The sequence below is a fragment of the Rhinatrema bivittatum genome, unplaced genomic scaffold (genome assembly GCF_901001135.1).
Source record: "Rhinatrema bivittatum unplaced genomic scaffold, aRhiBiv1.1, whole genome shotgun sequence".
NCBI lineage: Eukaryota > Metazoa > Chordata > Amphibia > Gymnophiona > Rhinatrematidae > Rhinatrema > Rhinatrema bivittatum.
In genome coordinates this window covers 17,006-38,083 of record NW_021821259.1, presented here as the reverse complement: position 1 = coordinate 38,083, position 21,078 = coordinate 17,006, and the positions used below count along the sequence as shown (strand labels likewise).

Here is a 21,078-nt window from a genome sequence, read left to right as displayed (position 1 = left end):
CAGTTTCGAGGGGTCTGAAGAAGTTGGATGTCTGTAGATCTCTACTTCGATACTTGGAGGTGACTAATGACTTTCGATTATCGGATCACCTCTTTGTGCTTTGTCAGGGTCCAAAAAGGGGTAATATGGCCTCCAAGACAATCATTTCTCGCTGGTTGAAGGAGACCATAGGTTCCTCATATTTACTCTGTGGTAAACCTGTACCGCAGGGTCTCAAGGCCCACTCGACTCGTTCCCAGGCAGCTTCCTGGGTAGAGTAAATGCAGATTTCTCCACAGGAGATCTGCAGGGCTGCAACTTGGAAATCTTTGCATACTTTTGTACGTCATTACCGTCTGGATGTCCAGGGCTCTAGGGAAGGCAACTTCGGAACAGGCGTTTTAAGAGCGGGCCTCTCCAGACCGCATCCCAAGTAATCTCAGCTATGGTACATCCCAGGAGTCTGAACTGATCCGGTACGTACAGGGAAAAGAAAATTAGGTCTTACCTCCGATAATTTTCGTTCCTGTAGTACCAAGGATGAGTCCAGAGTCCCGCCCTCAATACTTTCTCAGTTTCGGAGAGTCCGCGTACTTCTTTTTTGTGACGATATTGGGGGATTTCTTTATTCAGATCAGTTGCTACATGTTCGGTTCTCTTTGGGGCAGGTCTCTCGTTGGGGACAGTGAAACCAGGGTTCTCCAGTTAATCTTCCGGGGGTTTGGTTAGTGTTCAGTTCCAGGGTTTTCTGCTTTGACATTACGTTATACTGGCAGGCTGTGGGTAGCATCCTGGTATATATGCGGAGCCTGACAAGTTTGGCTCTGTCTCCATCTGCTGGTGCGGAGGCAAAACCCAGGAGTCTGGACTGATCCTTGGTACAATAAAGCAAATCGGAAGGCGGTCCCACGTAGCCAAGGCAAAAAACAACAAAGGGACTACCTTACACTGTGGGCACCTCTAATAAAATCTTCCACGGTGTAAGGTAGTCTGATCCTTGGTACTACAGGAATGAAAATTATCGGAGGTAAGACCTAATTTTCTTTTTCTTATACTGGAAATATGTTACTAATAGAACTAACTAAATCATTATTTTTAATTTAACCTGGTTTGTCTTTCACTTCCCATTTATCTATGATCCATCTATTTTATGGCTGCAGGAGATGAGATTATTCTTCCTCTATCTGTTTATGATGGGACATTGAAACTCGTATTAGAAACATCCTTTGTTTTTTTATATTTCTGCTCTATTTCACTTGTCTCTCAGGACATTGGACACCTTGAATGGATCTTCTTCTGTAACCCTGTGCTGTCCAGTGTTAATCCCCTGCATACAGGCCCCATATGCTTGGATCCAGAGTGAAATTTGGGCAATCAGTGATAAAGATCCTGGCCTATTCTCTGAGACAGAGGGAAACTTGTGTGCATGTTGGAGCCGTTGGCATGGAAAGGGCCATAACCAATGAATTCCCGGATAGGCAGGGTCCAAACAGGAAGTCCAGTTACAGGAGTTCCAGGACCAGTGGAAGGTGTCACATGTCCATGACTTCCAACATGGCCTCCGCACTTGCATAGCTGAATTCAGCAAGGGTTCAGATGCCACATCGATGGTTGGTTATTCATGGGAGTGATCCTTTCTTCCAGGAAGGCTATTGGCAGCTGGAGGCACCTGTTCCTGAGTCCCAGAACCGGTCCTGCACCAGCCTGCTGTTCCCTGGTGGAAGTCTCCTGTCCAGAGAGTGCTCAGTATCAGCCTGAAGTGGCCCCGCCCTTCCCTACTGTTGTCATCCAATGGAGACCTTCTAACATACAACTCTCACTAGAACAAGTCGAAACCTAGAAGGTCACCTTTTTTTTGGGGGGGGGGGGGGGGAATCAGAGGGTGTAGGACTTGGTGCTTGTTGATTTATTGTTTGCGGAGTGGGCGGGGTTGAGTGGGTGAGAAGAGTACGTTTATTAAGGTGGACGATTTAGGTTATGGGAATTGTTATATTAATTATGTAATGGATTGTAGTCTTCTCAGCCTTAGTGAGAATGGAATGGTTTAATGTATTGATGACATTTGCTAATATATTATATTTATAATAGATGTCTCTTAAGTTATGAACTCTTGATTATGCTATATTAAGGTATGCTTATGTTGTAACATGCATCAAGGTCAGATTTTTCTATTTAAATGCGTGCATGTTATTCATCTCTCTGCTATGGCCTTGTCCCTCCTAAGTGCCCCTTTTCCCCCTTGATCATCTGGTAGTCAAACTGACTCCCTTGCAGAGTTTTTTTTATTTTGAATGTCTCAGAAACAGATTTTATTATGAGTTTTTGCTTCCACAGCAAAGCTCCTTTTCAAATTCTCTCTTTGCCTTCCTTATCATTGCCTTGTATCTAACTTACCGATGCTTGCGCTGTTTCCTGTTTTCTTCATTCAAATCTTTTTTGTTCATTGTTGAAGGATGTTTTTTGGCTAGAATAGCCTCTCGCCTCACCTTTTAACCATGCTGGCAGTCATTTGGCCTTCCCTCTACCTTTTTTAATGCATAGAATCCAAGCTTGGTGACAGACGTTTGCAATCTTTCTTCTCCCCCCATGCCACCGGAGCTGCCTGCCCTGCGTGCGGCCCCTGCCCTTCCCACTAATGTCGTTGTGGGCTGAGCACAAGAGCCAGCTCGCTGCGTGAAGGAGAACTGCCAGGAGATGAGCTGCAGGGATGCTGGAGAAGGGATGTTTCCACCTTTGGTTCCTATCCCGCTGAGCGAGATTCCTGCCGGGATGTATTATTTTTTGGATATTGGTTGGAAGGAAAAGTCATTTGGCTGTCAGCCTTCCTGACCCCTTGTGAGAGGAGGGGTGGGGAGGGCATAGTCAATGCTTTGCGAGAGGAGGGGCAGGGAGGGGATAGTCAGTGCTTTGTGAGAGGAGGGGAGGGGATAGTCGGTGCTTTGTGAGAGGAGTGGAGGGGAGGGGATAGTCGGTGCTTTGTGAGAGGAGGGGCGGGGAGGGGATAGTCAATGCTATGTGAGAGGAGGGGTGGGGAGGGGATAGTCAATGCTATGTGAGAGGAGGGACGGGGAGGGGACAGTCAGTGCTCTGTGAGAGGAGGGGTGGGGAGGGGACAGTCAATGCTCTGTGAGAGGAGGGGTGGGGAGGGGATAGTCAATGCTCTGTGAGAGGAGAGGTGGGGAGGGGATAGTCAATGCTCTGTGAGAGGAGGGGTGGGGAGGGGATAGTCAATGCTATGTGAGAGGAGGGGTGGGGAGGGGAGAGTCAATGCTCTGTGAGGGGTGGGGAGGGGAGAGTCAATGCTTTGTGAGAGGAGGGGTGGGGAGGGGAGAGTCAATGCTATGTGAGAGGAGGGATGGGGAGGGGAGAGTCAATGCTATGTGAGAGGAGGGGTGGGGAGGGGATAGTTAGTCATTGGTTTGTGACGCACATGTTGTCGTATTTTGTGTATAAAGAGAGTTTTGGGGCGACTTATTTCCATTTTATTGAATTTCTCAGTTCTCCACCAGTAGGAGCTGAGGCTGAGGGAACATTGTTGATTTGTCACAGATTCTATAAAATGCTGGCTCTTTATTCCTGTGCAGGTAAGGATGAAGTGAGCAGCATCCTACTTACCCTTGAATCATAACACGGTGCTTCTCTCTCAGGTTATTTTCCCACAATACCTGAACCTAGAAGAGATAATAAGTACTTTAGTCCACAAGAAGACATTTTAGTGCATTCAAAAAAACCTTTTCTAATAACTCTCTTAGAGCGATGATTATACAACCTGACGGCCTCCAGCCCTTATCTCACCTGTGCAAATAGCATCCAGGTCTGAAGGTTTATCAACAGCTTAGACTGGGGGTCCTGTAAGTTTGCTCTTTACTACAGAAGGATCTCCATTTAAATTGAATCTTGTCTCTCTCTGCATTATTAGGTTTCGTGTTTATATGGGAGAGGATTTGTTGTATTTTGATAATAAGTTGTGAGCCGCCCTTGGTCTTGTTTGCAAAATATGAATTGAAAGTTAATGTGAAACAGGGATTTCTGAAGAGAAGACACAAGGAAAACAAACCAAATGTAAAGCAGTCCCAGAACAGAAGGGGGAGAGGAATGGGGTGAGAAGCAGCACAACCAGGGTTCAAATCCCTCATCCTTCACGCATTCTCCTCGTGGCCTTGGACAAGTCGGCTTAGCTCACGTTCCCTCCTCCTCTGCTTTCCTTCATTGTTCTCCCCTCCCCTCCTCTGCTGCTCTCTCCCGTCCCTCCCTCCATTGCTTTCTCCCCTTCCCTCCTCCTCCGCTTTCCTTCATTGTTCTCCTCTCCCCTCCTCTTCTGCTCTCTCCCCTCCCGTCCCTCCCTCCATTGCTTTCTCTCTCCCCTTCCCTCCTCTGCTTTCCTTCATTGTTCTCCCTCCCTTCCTCTGCTGCTCTCTCCCATCCCTCCCTCCATTCCCTCCTCCTCTGCTTTCTCTCTTCCTTCCCTCACTGCTGTGCTCTCCCCTATCGTTTTTCTTCTTTCCTCCTTGCTGTTCTGTAAATCTTGTGCTGGTGGCACTGACACAGCAGCCACAGAGGAGGAAATGCAGGGAGTGATCCCCCCTTCTTACCTTTCTGTTCCTGGGGCCGATTGAATTTGAATGAAGTGCCCGGCCTGAATTTCCTAATAAGCACTGGAGGGCTGTGCCTCGGGTGACAAAGGTCTGGGGCCAGCAGGTCAGCTTAAAGTTTGCTGCCTCTCTGCTGTGTTCATTAGCATTCATCAGAGATCTCAGCCTTCTCCTCCCCCCCCCCCCCCTCTCCCAGTGCTGAGAGCAGGAGGGGAGGGGCGAGGTTGGAATGGACAGAGGAAAGGAAACCTGCTCTAGTCCCTATTTCAGCCCCTCCCCTGCTGGTCTCTACAGGGAACAGGAATAGAATGGGTGTGAGGTTCAGAGAGACAGGTACAGGTGCTGTGATGGGATTCAGAGAGAGGGGGGGACAAGGGTGGTGCTCTGAGGTACAGCAAACAATGCATAATGGGTGTCAGAGAGAGAAGGGGAAGACACTGCTAGTGGTAAGAGATACCACCGGCAATGCATGATGGGAGTCAGCGAGAGAGAGAGGGGACAGGGCTGATGGTGTGAGGTACAGCAGGCAATGCATGATGGGAATCAGAGAGAGGGGACAGGGCTGATGGTGTGAGGTACAGGAGGCAATGCATGATGGGAATCAGAGAGAGAGAGAGAGAGGGGACAGGGCTGATGGTGTGAGGTACAGCAGGTAACACATGAAGGGAATCAGAGAGAGAGAGAGAGAGGGGACAGGGCTGATGGTGTGAGGTACAGCAGGCAATGCATGATGGGAATCAGAGAGAGGGGACAGGGCTGATGGTGTGAGGTACAGGAGGCAATGCATGATGGGAATCAGAGAGAGAGAGAGAGGGGACAGGGCTGATGGTGTGAGGTACAGCAGGCAATGCATGATGGGAATCAGAGAGAGGGGACAGGGCTGATGGTGTGAGGTACAGGAGGCAATGCATGATGGGAATCAGAGAGAGAGGGGGGGGGACAGGGCTGATGGTGTGAGGTACAGCAGGCAATGCATGATGGGAATCAGAGAGAGAGGGGGGACAGGGCTGATGGTGTGAGGTACAGCAGGCAATGCATGATGGATATCAGAGAGAGAGGGGGGACAGGGCTGATGGTGTGAGGTACAGCAGACAATGCATGATGGGAATCAGAGAGAGAGAGGGGGGACAGGGCTGATGGTGTGAGGTACAGCAGGCAATGCATGATGGGAATCAGAGAGAGAGAGGGGACAGGGCTGATGGTGTGAGGTACAGCAGGCAATGCAAGATGGGAATCAGAGGGAGAGGGGACAGGGCTGATGGTGTGAGGTACAGCAGGCAATGCATGATGGGAATCAGAGAGAGAGGGGGGACAGGGCTGATGGTGTGAGGTACAGGAGGCAATGCATGATGGGAATCAGAGAGAGAGAGAGGACAGGGCTGATGGTGTGAGATACAGGAGGCAATGCATGATGGGAATCAGAGAGAGAGAGAGAGGACAGGGCTGATGGTGTGAGGTACAGGAGGCAATGCATGATGGGAATCAGAGGGAGAGGGGACAGGGCTGATGGTGTGAGGTACAGCAGGCAATGCATGATAGGAATCAGAGAGAGAGGACAGGGCTGATGGTGTGAGGTACAGCAGGCAGTGCTTGATGGGAATCAGAGAGAGAGGGGACAGGGCTGGTGGTGTGAGGTACAGCAGGCAATGCATGATGGGAATCAGAGGGAGAGGGGACAGGGCTGATGGTGTGAGGTACAGGAGGCAATGCATGATGGGAATCAGAGAGAGAGAGAGAGAGAGGACAGGGCTGATGGTGTGAGATACAGGAGGCAATGCATGATGGGAATCAGAGAGAGAGAGAGGACAGGGCTGATGGTGTGAGGTACAGGAGGCAATGCATGATGGGAATCAGAGGGAGAGGGGACAGGGCTGATGGTGTGAGGTACAGCAGGCAATGCATGATGGGAATCAGAGAGAGAGGACAGGGCTGATGGTGTGAGGTACAGCAGGCAGTGCTTGATGGGAATCAGAGAGAGAGAGGGGACAGGGCTGGTGGTGTGAGGTACAGCAGGCAATGCATGATGGGAATCAGAGAGAGAGAGAGAGAGGGGACAGGGCTGATGGTGTGAGTTACTATCAGATTTAAGAATGAACTCAAATAAGAGACAGAGAAAAAGTGTGCATACAAGGAGAAGGGGTAAAGGGAGAGAGCACCAAAGACAAAGAGGTCGGTATTCAGCGGGTAGGTCAGCAGGAAAGTTACCTGGGTATTGTTACCCGGTGTTTGGATCTGGCTTTTATTCTGTCCTCCTGCCAGCAGGGGCCCTCAGTGGGTCCTCTTCATGCTGCCTTAGTCCTCCAAGCTTGGAGGTCCTGTTGGCCTACGCTGCCTAAACCTAATCCACTTTGAAGTGCCAAGAAGTGAAATGGAAATCAAATACATGAATAAGTAAATGATGAAGAAATTCCACTGCCTTCTGAGTCGTCCTCCTGGGAAGCTCCTTGCCTCAGCTTGGAGTCCCTTTCTCTCCTTGTTGTTGTCACTGTGGCCTTGTACCCTGCCTTGTTCGGTGTCCTGCTCAGGCCCCAGTACAGAGGCCTTTCTACTCTCTCTTTGTATTCCAGGCTTGTCTGTTTGGCCCCCGTATTGTGGCCTTTGGTTTGTCTGTCCTTGTTTGTTCTGTTGTTTTGCCTGTTCCGGCTCTGATGGTTCATTCCCTTGTCTCGTGTGTCCGTCTGGGCAGCTTTCTGTTCTTGCCTGCTTTATTTACAGGTTGCTCTGCCTTTGTGGGTGTCCCTTTCCTGTTCCTGTGCACCACCAGCCAAGTCCTGCCGGCCTGCAGAACCCAAAGGCTCAACCCGAGGGGGAGGAGGCAGGTACAGGTGAAGACTGCATACCTGGCCAGACTCGTCCTGTTCCTGGGGGTCACCCGTTACTGGCACGGAGCGCCCTGACCCCCGGATATTCAGCCAAACGTACCCAGGTGAGTGTTCTGTTGAATACAGCTGAGGAAAGTTACTCAAGTATTCTTTAGGGCAGCTATTTTCCTGAACAGAATTACCCAGCTCAGTGCTCACCGGTTAAAGCTTGGCCATGACCCTAGAGCACTTCCATCACCAGCACCAATTTTTTTAATTGGGTACTGACTTTAACAAACAAAATGCAGCTGGTCAATGGGGGTTGAAATATAAACATCTGGTTTTGTCTGGGTAATTAAAAAAATAACCAAGACAAACCCTTTGAATATCGACCTCTAAATATGCAAGAAAAAAGAGGCCAATAAGCTGAGAGTGAAAATACCTGTGGCATCCCCTCAGCTCTGAGGGAGAGTCCTGACCTGGACACAGTGGGAGATCAGTGATTGTAGGAGAACTGCTTATACTCACTCTGATCCTGTAGGACCGGGTACACCTCCAGCTCACACACTGTCAGGTATTCCTTGCGATTAGGGATGATCACGGTAACATAACGACCTTCCATCCCATGACAGTGCATCCAGGTGATAGACCCCAACTGGATATCAGATTCGCTGATAGTGCCACATCTGGATATTGGGAAAGAAAACCAGAAAGCTGGTTAAGTGAGGGATGTGCTCTGCCAACAGATATAACAGGTCCCATCCTACTGAGAGGAGGGAGAGGGCTCAAGGGATGGGATAGTGAGGGACACGCTCTGGTAACAGATATAACAGGTCCCGTCCTACTGAGAGGAGGTAGAGGGCTCAAGGGATGGGATAGTGAGGGACACGCTCTGGTAACAGATATAACAGGTCCCATCCTACTGAGAGGAGGGAGAGGGCTCAGGGGATGGGATAGTGAGGGACACGCTCTGGTAACAGATATAACAGGTCCCATCCTACTGAGAGGAGGGAGAGGGCTCAGGGGATGGGATAGTGAGGGACACGCTCTGGTAACAAGAGGCTGGGCTGCATCAGGGTGAGCTGGCCCTTTAAGGACAGCTCTGGAGGCATGGCCATGCGTCTGGGGAGTGTCCTGCCCGACATGCACTGCAGAGATGGAGGCCTGCAGCCTGGTACCGCGATGAGGAGGATCGGAAATCATCCTGGCTGCTGAGAAGAGCGACTCAGATCCCGCGGCAAGACCCATGGGCATGGAGGAGACTCTATGCTTGTGGCGGGAGTGACTCCTCGCTGCAGCGCGACTGCCAACGCCCAGGGAGGAGGTAAGAGGGTCCGGCTGTGGCTGGCCGTGGCATCTAACAGGACCCCCCCCTTTTAGGGTGTCTCCCCAGAGGTTTTGGTTTGGAAGGATGGGTCCGGTGGAACTGGGCAAGAAGGTCCTTGTCCAAGATATTGGCGAGAGGCTCCCAAGTATTTTCTTCAGGACCGAACCCCTCCCAGGCTAGCAGGTATTCCCACTTCTTCTAGCATTTCCTGACATCAAGCACCTCTCGGACCTGATAGCTGGGGTCATCCTTGGAGGAGAGAGGCTGTGGTTCAGGTGGCACTCTGGATGGCCATGATAACACCAGTGGTTTTAAGAGGGACACATGGAAGGTGTTGTGGACTTAAAGTGAAGAATGGAGTTGAAGCTGATAAGCCTTGGAGCCGAAAAGGCGGAGTATCAGAAATAGATCGATGAAACAAGGAGCAAGCCGCATCGATTGTAGCTTCAGGAGAATGACCCACATACTTAACCATACCTTCTGGCCAGGTCTAAGAGGTGGGCTCAGTCTTCAATGACGGTCCGCAAATTTTTTGGCTGCCTGGTTAGCCTTGAGCAAGGTTTGCTGATTGAAGGTCCAAAGGAGATGCAACTCCTCAGCGGACAGTTGAGCCACCGGTGAAGGGATGGACACAGGAACAGGCAGAGGTGGAAGAGGTTGCTTGCCATATACCAGTTGAAAGGGCGAGGAACCGTTGGTGGCAGAAGGGTGGGAATTGAGGGCAAATTCAGCCCAAGGAAGCAGATCCGCCCAATCGTCATGTTTGTTATTCATGTAAATTCGTAGAAATTGTTTGAGAATCTGGTTAGTTCTCTCCGCCAGGCTGTTGGTTTGCGGATGATAAGCTGATGTGTATTCCAGGGTGACATTGAATGTTCGACAGACGGATTTCCAAAATTTGGCGGTGATCTGAGGTCCCCAGTTAGACAGGATGACTTTGGGTAGACCGTGCAGCCTGAAGACATGATGGATGAATAGCTGGGCTAGTTGAGGTGCAGAAGGTAATTCCGGTAGTGCCACAAAATGGGCCATTTTCGAAAAACGGTGCATGATGACCCAGATGGTGGTGTTGCCCTTAGACAGTGGTAAATCAACGATAAAGTCCATTGAGATGTAGGTCCATGGTTCATTGGGGACAGGCAGAGCATGGAGCAGGCCCTGAGGTAGCCCAGTGGGATTCTTGTGCTGGGCACACGTATGGCAAGATTCAATGTAGGATCGAACATCCTTGGCCATCCCAGGCTACCATTAAAACCAACGGAGGGCGACCAGGCTTCTGTGTTATCCTGGATGTCCAGAGCTGCGAGAGTCGTGAGCCCAGGTCAAGATCGAACTTCGGAGGCATGGCGGTACAAAGGTTTTCCCTGGTGGAATTGGTGTAGTGGCAGCCAGCAAAAGAACATAAGAAATTGCCATGCTGGGTCAGACCAAGGGTCCATCAAGCCCATCATCCTGTTTTCAACAGAGGCCAAGCCAGGCCACAAGAACCTGGCAATTACCCAAACACTAAGAAGATCCCATGCTACTGATGCAATTAATAGCAGTGGCTATTCCCTAAGTAAACTTGATTAATAGCCATTAATGGACTTCTCCTCCAAGAACTTATCCAAATCTTTTTTGAACCCAGCTACACTAACTGCACTAACCACATCCTCTGGCAACAAATTCCAGAGCTTTATTGTCTGCTGAGGGAAAAATAATTTTCTCCGATTAGTCTTAAATGTGCTACTTGCTAACTTCATGGAGTGCCCCCTAGTCCTTCTATTATTCAAAAGTGTAAATAACTGATTCACATCTACATGTTCAAGACCTCTCATGATCTTAAAGACCTCTATCAGATCCCTCCTCAGCCGTTTCTTCTCCAAGCTGAACAGCCCTAACCTCTTCAGCCTTTCCTCATAGGGGAGCTGCTCCATCCCCTTTATCATTTTGGTTGCCCTTCTCTGTACCTTCTCCATCGCAACTATATCTTTTTTGAAATGCGGCGACGAGAATTGTACACAGTATTCAAGGTGTGGTCTCACCATGGAGCGATATAGAGACATTATGACATTTTCTGTTTTATTCACCATTCCCTTTCTAATAATTCCTAACATTCTGTTTGCTTTTTTGACTGCTGCAGCACACTGAGCTGACGATTTTAAAGTATTATCCACTATGCTGCCTAGGTCTTTTTCCTGGGTGGTAGCTCCTAATATGGAACCTAACATCGTGTAACTACAGCAAGGGTTATTTTTCCCTATATGCAACACCTTGCACTTGTCCACATTAAATTTCATCTGCCATTTGGATGCCCAATCTTCCAGTCTTGCAAGGTCCTCCTGTAAAGTATCACAATATGCTTGTGATTTAAGTATTTATTAATTTTATTTAATAATTTTATATATTGACTTTTCATGTGAGCATATCAAATTGGTTTACAGTAGTTAGCAAATATTCAGTTAAAAATATTTGCATTTCCAAAGAAGGAAGTAGATACATAGTTTTATAATATAAATATATAAAACAGTAAACACAAATAGTAGGCTACTCTGGATAATTTTGTATCATCCGCAAATTTGATAACCTCACTCATCGTATTCCTTTCCAGATCATTTATATATATATTGAAAAGCACCGGTCCCTGAGGCACTCCACTGTTTATCCTTTTCCACTGAGAAAATTGACCATTTAATCCTACTCTCTTTTAACCAGTTTGTAATCCACGAAAGGACATCACCTCCTAACCCATGACCTTTTAGTTTTCTTAGAAGCCTCTCATGAGAGACTTTGTCAAACGCCTTCTGAAAATCCAAATAACCTACATCTACCGAGTCACCTTTATCCACATGTTTATTAATCCCTTCAAAAAAATGAAGCAGATTTGTTAGGCAAGACTTCCCTTGGGTAAATCCATGTTGACTGTGTTCCATTAAACCAAGTCTTTCTATATGCTCTACGATTTTGATCTTGAGAATAGTTTCCACTATTTTTCCCGGCACTGAAGTCAGGCTCACTGGTCTATAGTTACCTGGATCGCCCCTGGAGCCTTTTTTAAATATTGGGGTTACATTGGCAACCCTCCAGTCTTCAGGTTCTATGGATGATTTTAATAATAGGTTACAAATTTTAACTAATAGATCAGAAATTTCATTTTTGAGTTCCATCAGTACTCTAAGATGCATACCATCCAGTCCAGGTGATTTGCTACTCTTTAATTTGTCAATCTGGCCTACTACATCTTCCAAAATTGGTTAGTTTCCCTGATTTCTCTTAGCATTTCATCATCTGTCTGACCATTTTGTGCAGGTGGATGGTAGTATACTCCTATCACTATACTTTTACTCAACACACATGGGATTTCTATCCATATAGATTCTACTGAGCATTACCCGGGAAGGGTCAGTGATAAAGCTGGGGGGGCTCTGGCATATCGTTGGTGTTGAAGGCTCACGAGAGCACATCTGCTCACGGTACATAAGAGAGCCAGATGGCCGGACGATATCATAAGACAAAGTCGAACCTCGCAAATAATAAAGCCCAAAGGGCTTGTCACAGGATGAGCCATTGGGCCCGATGCAGGTATTCCAGGTTTTTATGGTCAGTATAGACCATAATCTGGTGTTGGGCCCCTGCCAACCAGGGGTACCATTCTTCAAAGGCCAGGAGTTCTTTATCGCCAATGACATAATTATACTCTGCTGCGGAGAATTGACAAGAGAGAAAGGAGCAGGGGTGCAGCGAGAGATTGGCGGAGTATTGGCTGAGGACAGCTCTGACTCCCTCCGTAGTCGTATCCACCTCAACAACAAATGGGAGTCGAGGTTTCGGGTGACAGAGGCAGGGCTCTTGGAGAAATGCTTCCTTTAGGCGAAGAAATGCAGAGATTGCTTCGAGTGGCCAGTGTTTAGGATCGGCTCCCTTCCAAGTCAGGGCAGTCAGCAGGGCCACGATAGAGGCATAATTAAGAATGAAAGAACGATAATAGTTCGTGAAACCCAAGAATCATTGTAGGGGTTTCAATCCAGAGGGTTGAGGCCAGTCTTGAATGGCTTTCAGTTTCTGAGGATCCATACGAAACCCTTGGTTGGAGACAATATTCCCCAAGAATGGGAGCACTTCCTGTTCAAAGATGCATTTTTCAAGTTTGGCATAGAGCCTATTTTCCCAAAGACGTTAGAGAACCTGAGAAGCATCTTGGCGGTGGGCAGACAGAGATTTGGAGAAAACTAGGATGTCATCAAGGTAAATAATGACACATTGGTACCATAAGTCTCGGAAAACTTCATTCATTAAATTTTGGAAGACAGCCTGGACATTACAGAGGCCGAAGGGCATGACTAGGTACTCATAGTGCCCATCCCTGGTGTTGAAGGCCATCTTCCACTCTTCACCCTCCTTGATACAAATTATCAAGCTTGGTGAAGACCCGTGCACCCTGAAGGTGGTCAAAGAGCTCTGAAATTAAAGGGAGCGGATAGCGATCCTTGAGTTTTATAGCGTTCAGTCCCCGGTAGTCTATGCAGGGGTGGAGTGTCCTGTCCTTGCCCATGAAGAAGAACCCAGCACCAGCTGGGGAGGTTGATTTATTTATTTATTTTAAATTCTTATATACCGACATTCCTGTAAAGTATACAGATCATACTGGTTTACAGTACAAACAGAACCTTTGCGTGGGAGTGATACAATGAACATTTGTAAATTTGAAAGTTTGAAAATTTGAGACACAAGTAACAAATAAACCCAAGTATATGTACATATCTAACCCATGTATCTGTTCAACAGAATAAATAGCATATAACATAACTAATACTGCCTAACATATGGAATAGGGGTACAGTGCAGTAGAATGGGGAGACTGGGGGGTTGGGGCATGGGGGGTAGGGGAGATGGGAAGGGAAAGAGCGAAAGCAGTAGAAGGAAGAACGGCTAACGGTAATGCCAGGGAAGGACTGGGTAGAGGCTGTGATGTGCACCCAAAACCGCTAGCCTTAGTCCAAGTCCGTGAGGCGGTATCAGTGTGTACTTAGGTCTCCCGAAAAAGCTTGACTAAAGAGCCAAGTTTTAAGTTTTTTCTTGAAAGTCTGGGGGCATGATTCTAGATGAAGATCCAGGGGCAGCGTATTCCATAGAGTGGGCCCTGTTGTTGATAATGCTCGCTTTCTTAGAGCAGTTTTTGCAGGGGGGGGCATACAGTGAGCCTTTGTAAGCTCTTCTGACCGGTCTGTCTGAGGTGTGTGGATGAAGTTGGCTGCTTAGCTTGAGAGGGGAGATGTTATGGATGTCCTTGTGGATCATCATGAGAGCTTTGAAAGAAATCCTAAATTTAATGGGTAACCAATGAAGTGACTGAAGGATGGAAGTGATGTGATCTCTTTTGTTAGTGTTTGTGAGTATCCTGGCGGCGGCATTCTGGACCATCTGCAGTGGTTTGATAGAGATCGCAGGAAGACCGAGGAGGAGGGAGTTGCAATAGTCAATTTTTGAGAGGATGATGGATTGCAACACTAGGCGAAAGTCTCAGTAGTGCAGGAGAGGTTTCAGTTTTTTAAGAACTTGCAATTTGAAGAAGCATTCTTTAGTGGTATTATGGACGAATGTTTTAAGATTGAATTGATTGTCCAGCAGAATCCCTAGATCTCTGACAGAAGAAGAGTGATTGATAGATGTTTTTGCGAATTGTGAGGAGCTTGGAGAGTTAAGGAGGATATTGTTTCCATCTGGCGAAATGATGAGGATCTCCGTCTTGTTAGTACTGAGGATCAAATTAAGACTGGTGAGAAGGCAGTTGATTGAGTGCAGACAGCTATTCCAGTGTGCCCATGTTTTTTGGAGGGAGTCTGTGATTGGGAGAAGAATCTGGACATCGTCGGCGTAGAGGTAAAACGTTAATTTTAAATTGGTGAGTAGCTGGCAGAGAGGGAGCAGGTAAATGTTGAAGAGGGTGGGTGAGAGGAATGATGCCTGGGGGACTCCCAGGTTGACTCTGATAGGGTGTGATTTCTTGTTGTTGATCCTGACCTTGAAGAATCTATTGTCAAGGAAAGATTTGAACCAGCTTAAGGCCACTCCCTTGATGCCAATGTCTGACAGACGCTCTAAAAGGATGGAATGATTCACCGTGTCAAATGCCGCAGATATGTCTAGTAGCGCTAGGAGGTAGGGCTGTTTTTTTCCAGGTTTAGTAGGATAGTGTCCGAAAGAGAAGTTAGTAGGGATTCCATATTTAGAGTCTTGCGGAATCCAAACTGGAAAGGGGAGAGGATATTGTTCTCTTCCAGGTATTCGGAGAGTTGCTTGTTTACTATTTTTTCCATAATTTTGGCGATCAGCGGTAGGTTAGCTATGGGTCGGAAATTTGCTGGGTCAGTGGGCAGGAGGTTGGGTTTTTTTTAACAGTGGTTTAAGTATAGCGAGTTTTAGTTGATCTGGGACCCACCCTTGTGTCAAGGAGCAGTAAATGATGTCTGCTATAGGCTTTGAGATGATATTTGGAATGGAGAGTAGAAGATTGACAGGTATTGTGTCCGGGTGTGAGGAGGGCTTGAGTTTCTTACGAATGTTTTCGATTTCCAGAGATGAGGAGGTCTCGAAGGATTCTAGGATAGTGTTTCGTTTTGGAGATGTTATAACATGCTGAGGGGGTCCCAGGTGGGGGCCGGTGATAGGCTTGATGAGGTTGGCTATTTTTTTGTTGAAGAAGATGGCTAGCTCTTTGGCTTTACTGAGTGCTTGGTCATCTGCTATGGTGGGAGGGGATTGTTTGGTGAGTGATGAGACATAGGAAAATAAGGCTTTAGAGTCAAAAATGAAATGATGGATTTTTTTAGAGAAGAAGTCTTTCTTGGATCTGAGAATGGCGTTCCTATAGGTATTTAGTGAGGATTTGTAGGCCGATATAGTCGAAGTGGATGGGTTCTTGTGCCATCTATGTTCTTTGCTTTGTAAGTGTTGCTTGAGGGCCTTTAGTTCAGGGGTGAACCATGGTTTTCTGTTGCCCTGAGATGGGTGTATTGTTTTTGTGATTGTTGGGCAGGATTGCTCTGAAACTTTGTTTGTAATATTAAACCAGGAAGTAGTTGCAGTGTTGGCGTCCGTGAGATCGAGTTGGGCTAGATCCTTGGAGAGCAGCGTGCCTAGGCGGTCTATAGAGCAAGGTTTCCTGAACTGGATTGTAGTTTTGGGGACGTGAAGGGGGGGGGGGGTGTTCTTTGATTCGCAGTACTGTAGAAATGATCTGATGGTCTGACCAGGGGACAGGATCGCAGGTTGGGCTGGTAGATGAGGAGATGCCATCGTTTATGAAAATGAGGTCCAATGTGTGGCCTGCTTTATGCGTGGGGCTGTTAACAATTTGTCTAAGACCCATGTGGTTGAGTGCGGTGATTAGAATTTCACAGTTGGGGGATTGCGGTGAAGCGTCCACATGTAGGTTGAAGTCTCCCATCAGGATCGCTGGTTTGTCAGTGTTGAGGTGTTTGGCGATGAATTCAATCACTGGAGAGAGGTCAGAGTCTAGTTTTCCTGGAGGTGCATAGATGAGGCCGAGTTGTAGGTGATCGGATTTGAAAAGGGCTAATTCGATGTTATTTGTTAATGATGATAGCTGCAATGAGAGGCCAAGTCCTAGAAGTAGCCCTCCTCCTCTTTTTTTAGGTCTAGGGATTGAGTGAAGGTCGTATAGTTGAGTGGGGAGCTGATTCATTAGTACTATATCTGTAGGTTTCAACCAGGTTTCTGTGATTGCACAGATGTCAGGTTTAGCGTCTGCCAGATAGTCGTTAAGAATATGCGTTTTATTTGGTGATGGATTGGGTGTTGAATAAGGTTAGGGTGAAAAGAGAGAATCCGAGTACTTGTGTGACTGGAGAAATCATGATTGGGACTAGCCTTTGTTGTCGGAGGATGGGGAGAGTGGTCGGTTTAGTCCTGTTAACCCTGCGAATGAAAATAGTGGGTATAGCAAAAGTGCGCATAATAAAGGGAGATTGAGGGTTAGACGTGAGGCAAGGGCGGTCGGTATCTAAAGTAGATGGGGGAGCAGGGGATGGACCAGCTGGGCCCATCGACTGTGTGATGCACTTGTGAAGATCCTCTAGGTCAGGCTGTTTGAGGACGAGAGTAAAACTAAGGTGTGATTGACTGATGAGGCGTGATTGTTAACTTGGGCCAAGGTGGGGGTTCTAGCAATGGCGTGGTACTTGAATACTTTAGGGAGGTACCAGAAGAACTGGTGGTCCGACGGGATCTGGAGTCTACGTCCTTTTGTGGAGGTTTGAAAGCAGTAGTGAGGGAGCGGTTATAAGCAGCACTGCAGTGCTGCACGAAGGGGCGCACAAAGGGGCAGGCCCCTTTGTCGCGCTCCTTTGGCGTGGGGCGCCTAGCTGGCCTTTAAAATTTAAAGCCCAGCCGGGCCTCTGCTGATTGGCTGCCCTGCAGCCGTTGAGTGATTGGCCCTTGGCTGGAGGGGGCGGGCTTCAGGGAGCGAGTTTTCAGGTCCAGTCCTGTGGCTTGCTTAGCCTCGCGGTCGGTGGCAGCTCTGCCTGGGTGAGAGGCGTGCAGAGAAGGCCTTACCCCGATAGGATGCTGGCGCCGATCACACAGGTCTGACCATCCTTCAAGCCACTTCACTAGTCGAGCCGGGGGGAAGAAAGGAGCTTCGCGGGCTTGCCTTTAAAATTTAAAGCCTCTGCTGATTGGCTGCCCTGCAGCCGTTGAGTGATTGGCCCTTGGCTGGAGGGGGCAGGCTTCAGGGAGTGAGTTTTCAGGTCCGGTCCTGTGGCTTGCTTAGCCTCGCGGTCGGTGGCAGCTCTGCCTGGGTGAGAGGCGTGCAGAGAAGGCCTTACCCCGATAGGATGCCGGCGCCGATCACGCAGGCCTGACCATCCTTCGAGCCGCTTCACTAGTCGTGTATAAATCCTCGGTCCAGGCTTTCCTGAATGTAGTGGGACATGGCCTGGGTCTCAGTAGGTGAGAGGGGATAAGTGCACCCCCAAGGTGGCTCGTTACCAGGTAACAGATTAATCGTACAGTCAAAGGGCCAATGAGGTGATAGAGTCTCGGCATTTTTCTTGGAAAAAACATCTGCATAAGCAGAGTATTGTGGTGGTAGACCAAGTGGAAGGGAGATCGTAGTCAAGCATCAGAGAGGCGAGACCAGATCGAGGCAAGAGTTTTTACAGGATGGTTCCCAGCGGACCAATTGCAGAGTCTCCGAATCGAACTGGGGGCAGTGCACTTGTAGCCAAGGGAGCCCCAACACTATGGGGTGTATGGCCCCATTAAGGAAGTGGAAGGTGAGGTGTTCCACATGAAGCACCTTAGTGCGGACCTGGATGGGAGAGGTAACATGGGTGATTCGACCTGGAAGATGTTCACCCTGAATAGATTAGAGAACCAAAGGAACCGGGGCGCGGAGGAGTGGAAGACTGAGGTGTTCCACCAAACTCTTCATAATAAAGTTACCCCCGGCTCCCGAGTCAACCAGGGCCAGGGTATTGAATTCGTGGATCCCCATCGTCAGGGTTACTGGCAGTGTCAATGGAGGTACGGGTGAGGCGAAGCCTAGGAAGAGTCCTCCATCAGATCCTAGGCCCGGGAATTTCCCGTACGCACCAGGCATGAGGCCAAGACATGCCCCACACCACCGCAGTAGAGGCAGAGACCGCATTGCCGACATCTAAGGCATTCCTGCGGGGATAGTTTGCCTCAGCCCAGTTGCATGGGTTCTTCAGTTGGGCCCTCCAGGGAGCCTGGCTCAGTCTTCAGGGACGGTGAATGTTGAGGACATCTGAAGCCACCGGAGGCTTTCCTGGAAGATTGGACCTCCCGGGAATGCTTTTGGAGGCATCTGTCAATTCGCCCGGTCAAGTCAATGAGGGCGTCAAAGGACTCAGGTAGCTCAAGGGTGGTGAGTTCATCCTTAATTCTAGGGTAAGTCCCTCCAGGAAGATGGCCCTCAGACAACTGGTGTCCCAATGGAGTTCTGAGGACAAAGTCCAAAACACGATCACGAATTCTGCTAGAGTTCGAGGACTCTGGCATTGGTGTAGAAGAGTTGCCCCAGAGGCCACCTGCCACGTGGGGTCATCAAAGACGGTACATAAGAGAGCCAGGAACTTGCTCAGGTCTCGCTGAACAGGATCGCCGCGTTCCCACAGGGGAGATGCTCAGGCTAGGGCCTTCCCATCGAGGAGAGACAAGATGAAGGTTGTCTTCATAAAGTCCTCTGGAAAAAGGGCTTACTGTAGGCAGAAGTGCATGCTGCATTGGTTTATGAAGCCCCTGCAGAACTGTGGGTCTCCAGCAAAGCGGGGAGGAGCAGGTAGAAGAATCACCGGATGAGCACCGCATATTGGCAGTGAGGCAGTAGGTATCAGTGGCGAGATGGGGTTCATGGGACCAACGGAGTCCAGACATTGACTCAAGTTCTCTATTACTGATGTGAGTGAATCCAGGGTCTTCTGTTGCTCCCGGATCCGTTGAGCAATTCCTGGAATGGCCTGGATAGCCGAAGCCTCTGCCAGGTCCATGGACTTGGCAATCTGTTGTGCTGATGGAGGAGAATGTGGACCCCTTGCCTGAGGGGGAGTTGGCGCTACCTGAGAGGGCGAACCCCCACAGGTCCCACCATGGGGAGGCGAGGCTGAACTGATGCAAGGGCTGGCTGGAGCTTCACCAATACCAACCCCGTTCCCCGCGGGTTGAGCCTTTGGGTGCGTGGGGCTGGCTGGTCTTAGGTGGGCCCTTGTGAAGACAAAGGAATTGCTGAAATTCAGTCCAAGGTCAGAAGCCAGAGGGTTACCGATAGCCAGTCCAGAATCAGAAACCAGAGAGTCGCAGATCGCCAATCCGAGGTCAGAAGCCAGAGAAGTCACCGAAGCCAGTCCGAGGTCAGAAGCCAGAATATCCATCCGACAAGCAGGAGGAAGGGAACTAGAAAAGGAAGAGGACTCGGAGAGCAGCAACAGGACTCAGAAGGCAGGAACAGGAACCACGATACCACCAAGGTTCAGAAGACATCACGGCAGTGAAGCAGACTCGTTGCCAGGTCAAGGACCAGGAAGAGGAGGTTCCCTTAAAGTAGTTCCTGGCTCCTGACATCATCCAAGAGGCTGGGCTGCAGCAGGGTGAGCTGGCCCTTTAAGGACAGCTCTGAAGGCGTGGGCAGGCATCTGGGGAGCGTCCTGCCCGATGTGGGCTGCAGGGGCGGAGGCCTGCGGCCTGGTGCCGCGATGAGGAGGATCAGAAATCATCCTGGCTGCTGAGGAGAGTGACTCAGATCCCGCGGCAGGACCCGCGGGCATGGAGGAGGCCCGAGGCTTGCGGCGGTAGTGACTCCCCACTGCAGCGCGACTGCCAACGCCCGGGGAGGAGGTGAGAGGGGCGGCCGTGGCTGGCCGTGGTTTCTAACAATTTGATTATTATCTTTTGTCCTTCTTGTCTTTGCTGCTCTGAATATTCTGATGTTTTTAAGTTAGTTTATATGTGTTTTTGAATAGCAATATTTTTAACTCACATTTAAATCTCTTTCTGACTGGTAAAATGTGTAGCATTTCAGGCAGAGAATTCCAGAGCTTTGGACCCTCTGTGGAAAACATTCAATCTTTTATTTGCGTCAGATGCATAGTCTGTATTGTGGGAATAGTCAGTAGTCCTTTATTTTGAGATCTTACGGGCCGATACAGTAAAAAAACGCGGGAGAGCAGGCGAGCGCCCGCTCTCCCGGCGCGCGCACAGGACACTCTCCTGTGTGCGCGATACAGTAAGTTAATTTATTTAAATTAGGCCCGGCGGTATAAAAAGAGGCGCTAGGGACACTAGCGCGTCCCTAGCGCCTCTTTTTTGACAGGAGCGGCGGCTGTCAGCGGGTTTGACAGTCGATGCTCAATTTTGACGGCTCGGTTCTCAAACCCGCTGACAGCCACGGGCTCGGAAACTGGACGCCGGCAAAATTGAACGTCCGGTTTTCGGCCTGACAGCCGCGGGCCGACTTCACTTTTTTTTTTTTTTTTTTAACTTTTTTTACTCTTCGGGACCTCTGACTTAATATCGCCATGATATTAAGTCAGAGGGTGCACAGAAAAGCAGTTTTTACCGCTTTTCTGTGCACTTTCCCGGCGCCGGGAGAAATTAGCGCAGACCTTTGTATCGGCGCTAATTTCTGAAAGTAAAATGTGCGGCTTGGCTGCACATTTTACTTTCTGTATCCCGCGCGCATACCTAATAGGGCCCTCAACATGCATTTGCATGTTGCGGGCACTATTAGGTTCGGCGGGTTGGACGTGCGTTTTCCTCCCCTTACTGAATAAGGGGTAAGGGAAAACGCGCGTCCAAGAGCAGGCTAACAGTGCGCTCCGTCGGAGCGCACTGTACTGTATCGGCCTGTTAGTGTTTGCTG

The 21,078-nt window shown here is 48.9% G+C and overlaps 1 protein-coding gene across 1 annotated transcript in view; it reads right to left on the bottom strand.

The window, feature by feature from the left end:
- Nucleotides 1-21,078, bottom strand: part of LOC115082559 (fucolectin-1-like) — a 42,041-nt gene that overhangs the window by 5,929 nt on the left and 15,034 nt on the right. Inside the window, exons 4-5 of the mRNA XM_029586775.1 lie at nucleotides 7,901-8,058; nucleotides 3,595-3,650 (exon numbers count right to left, since the gene is read on the bottom strand). Coding sequence (XP_029442635.1) covers nucleotides 3,628-3,650; nucleotides 7,901-8,058 — 181 coding nt within the window. The 3' untranslated portion in view covers nucleotides 3,595-3,627. The remainder of the gene's footprint in view (nucleotides 1-3,594; nucleotides 3,651-7,900; nucleotides 8,059-21,078) is intronic.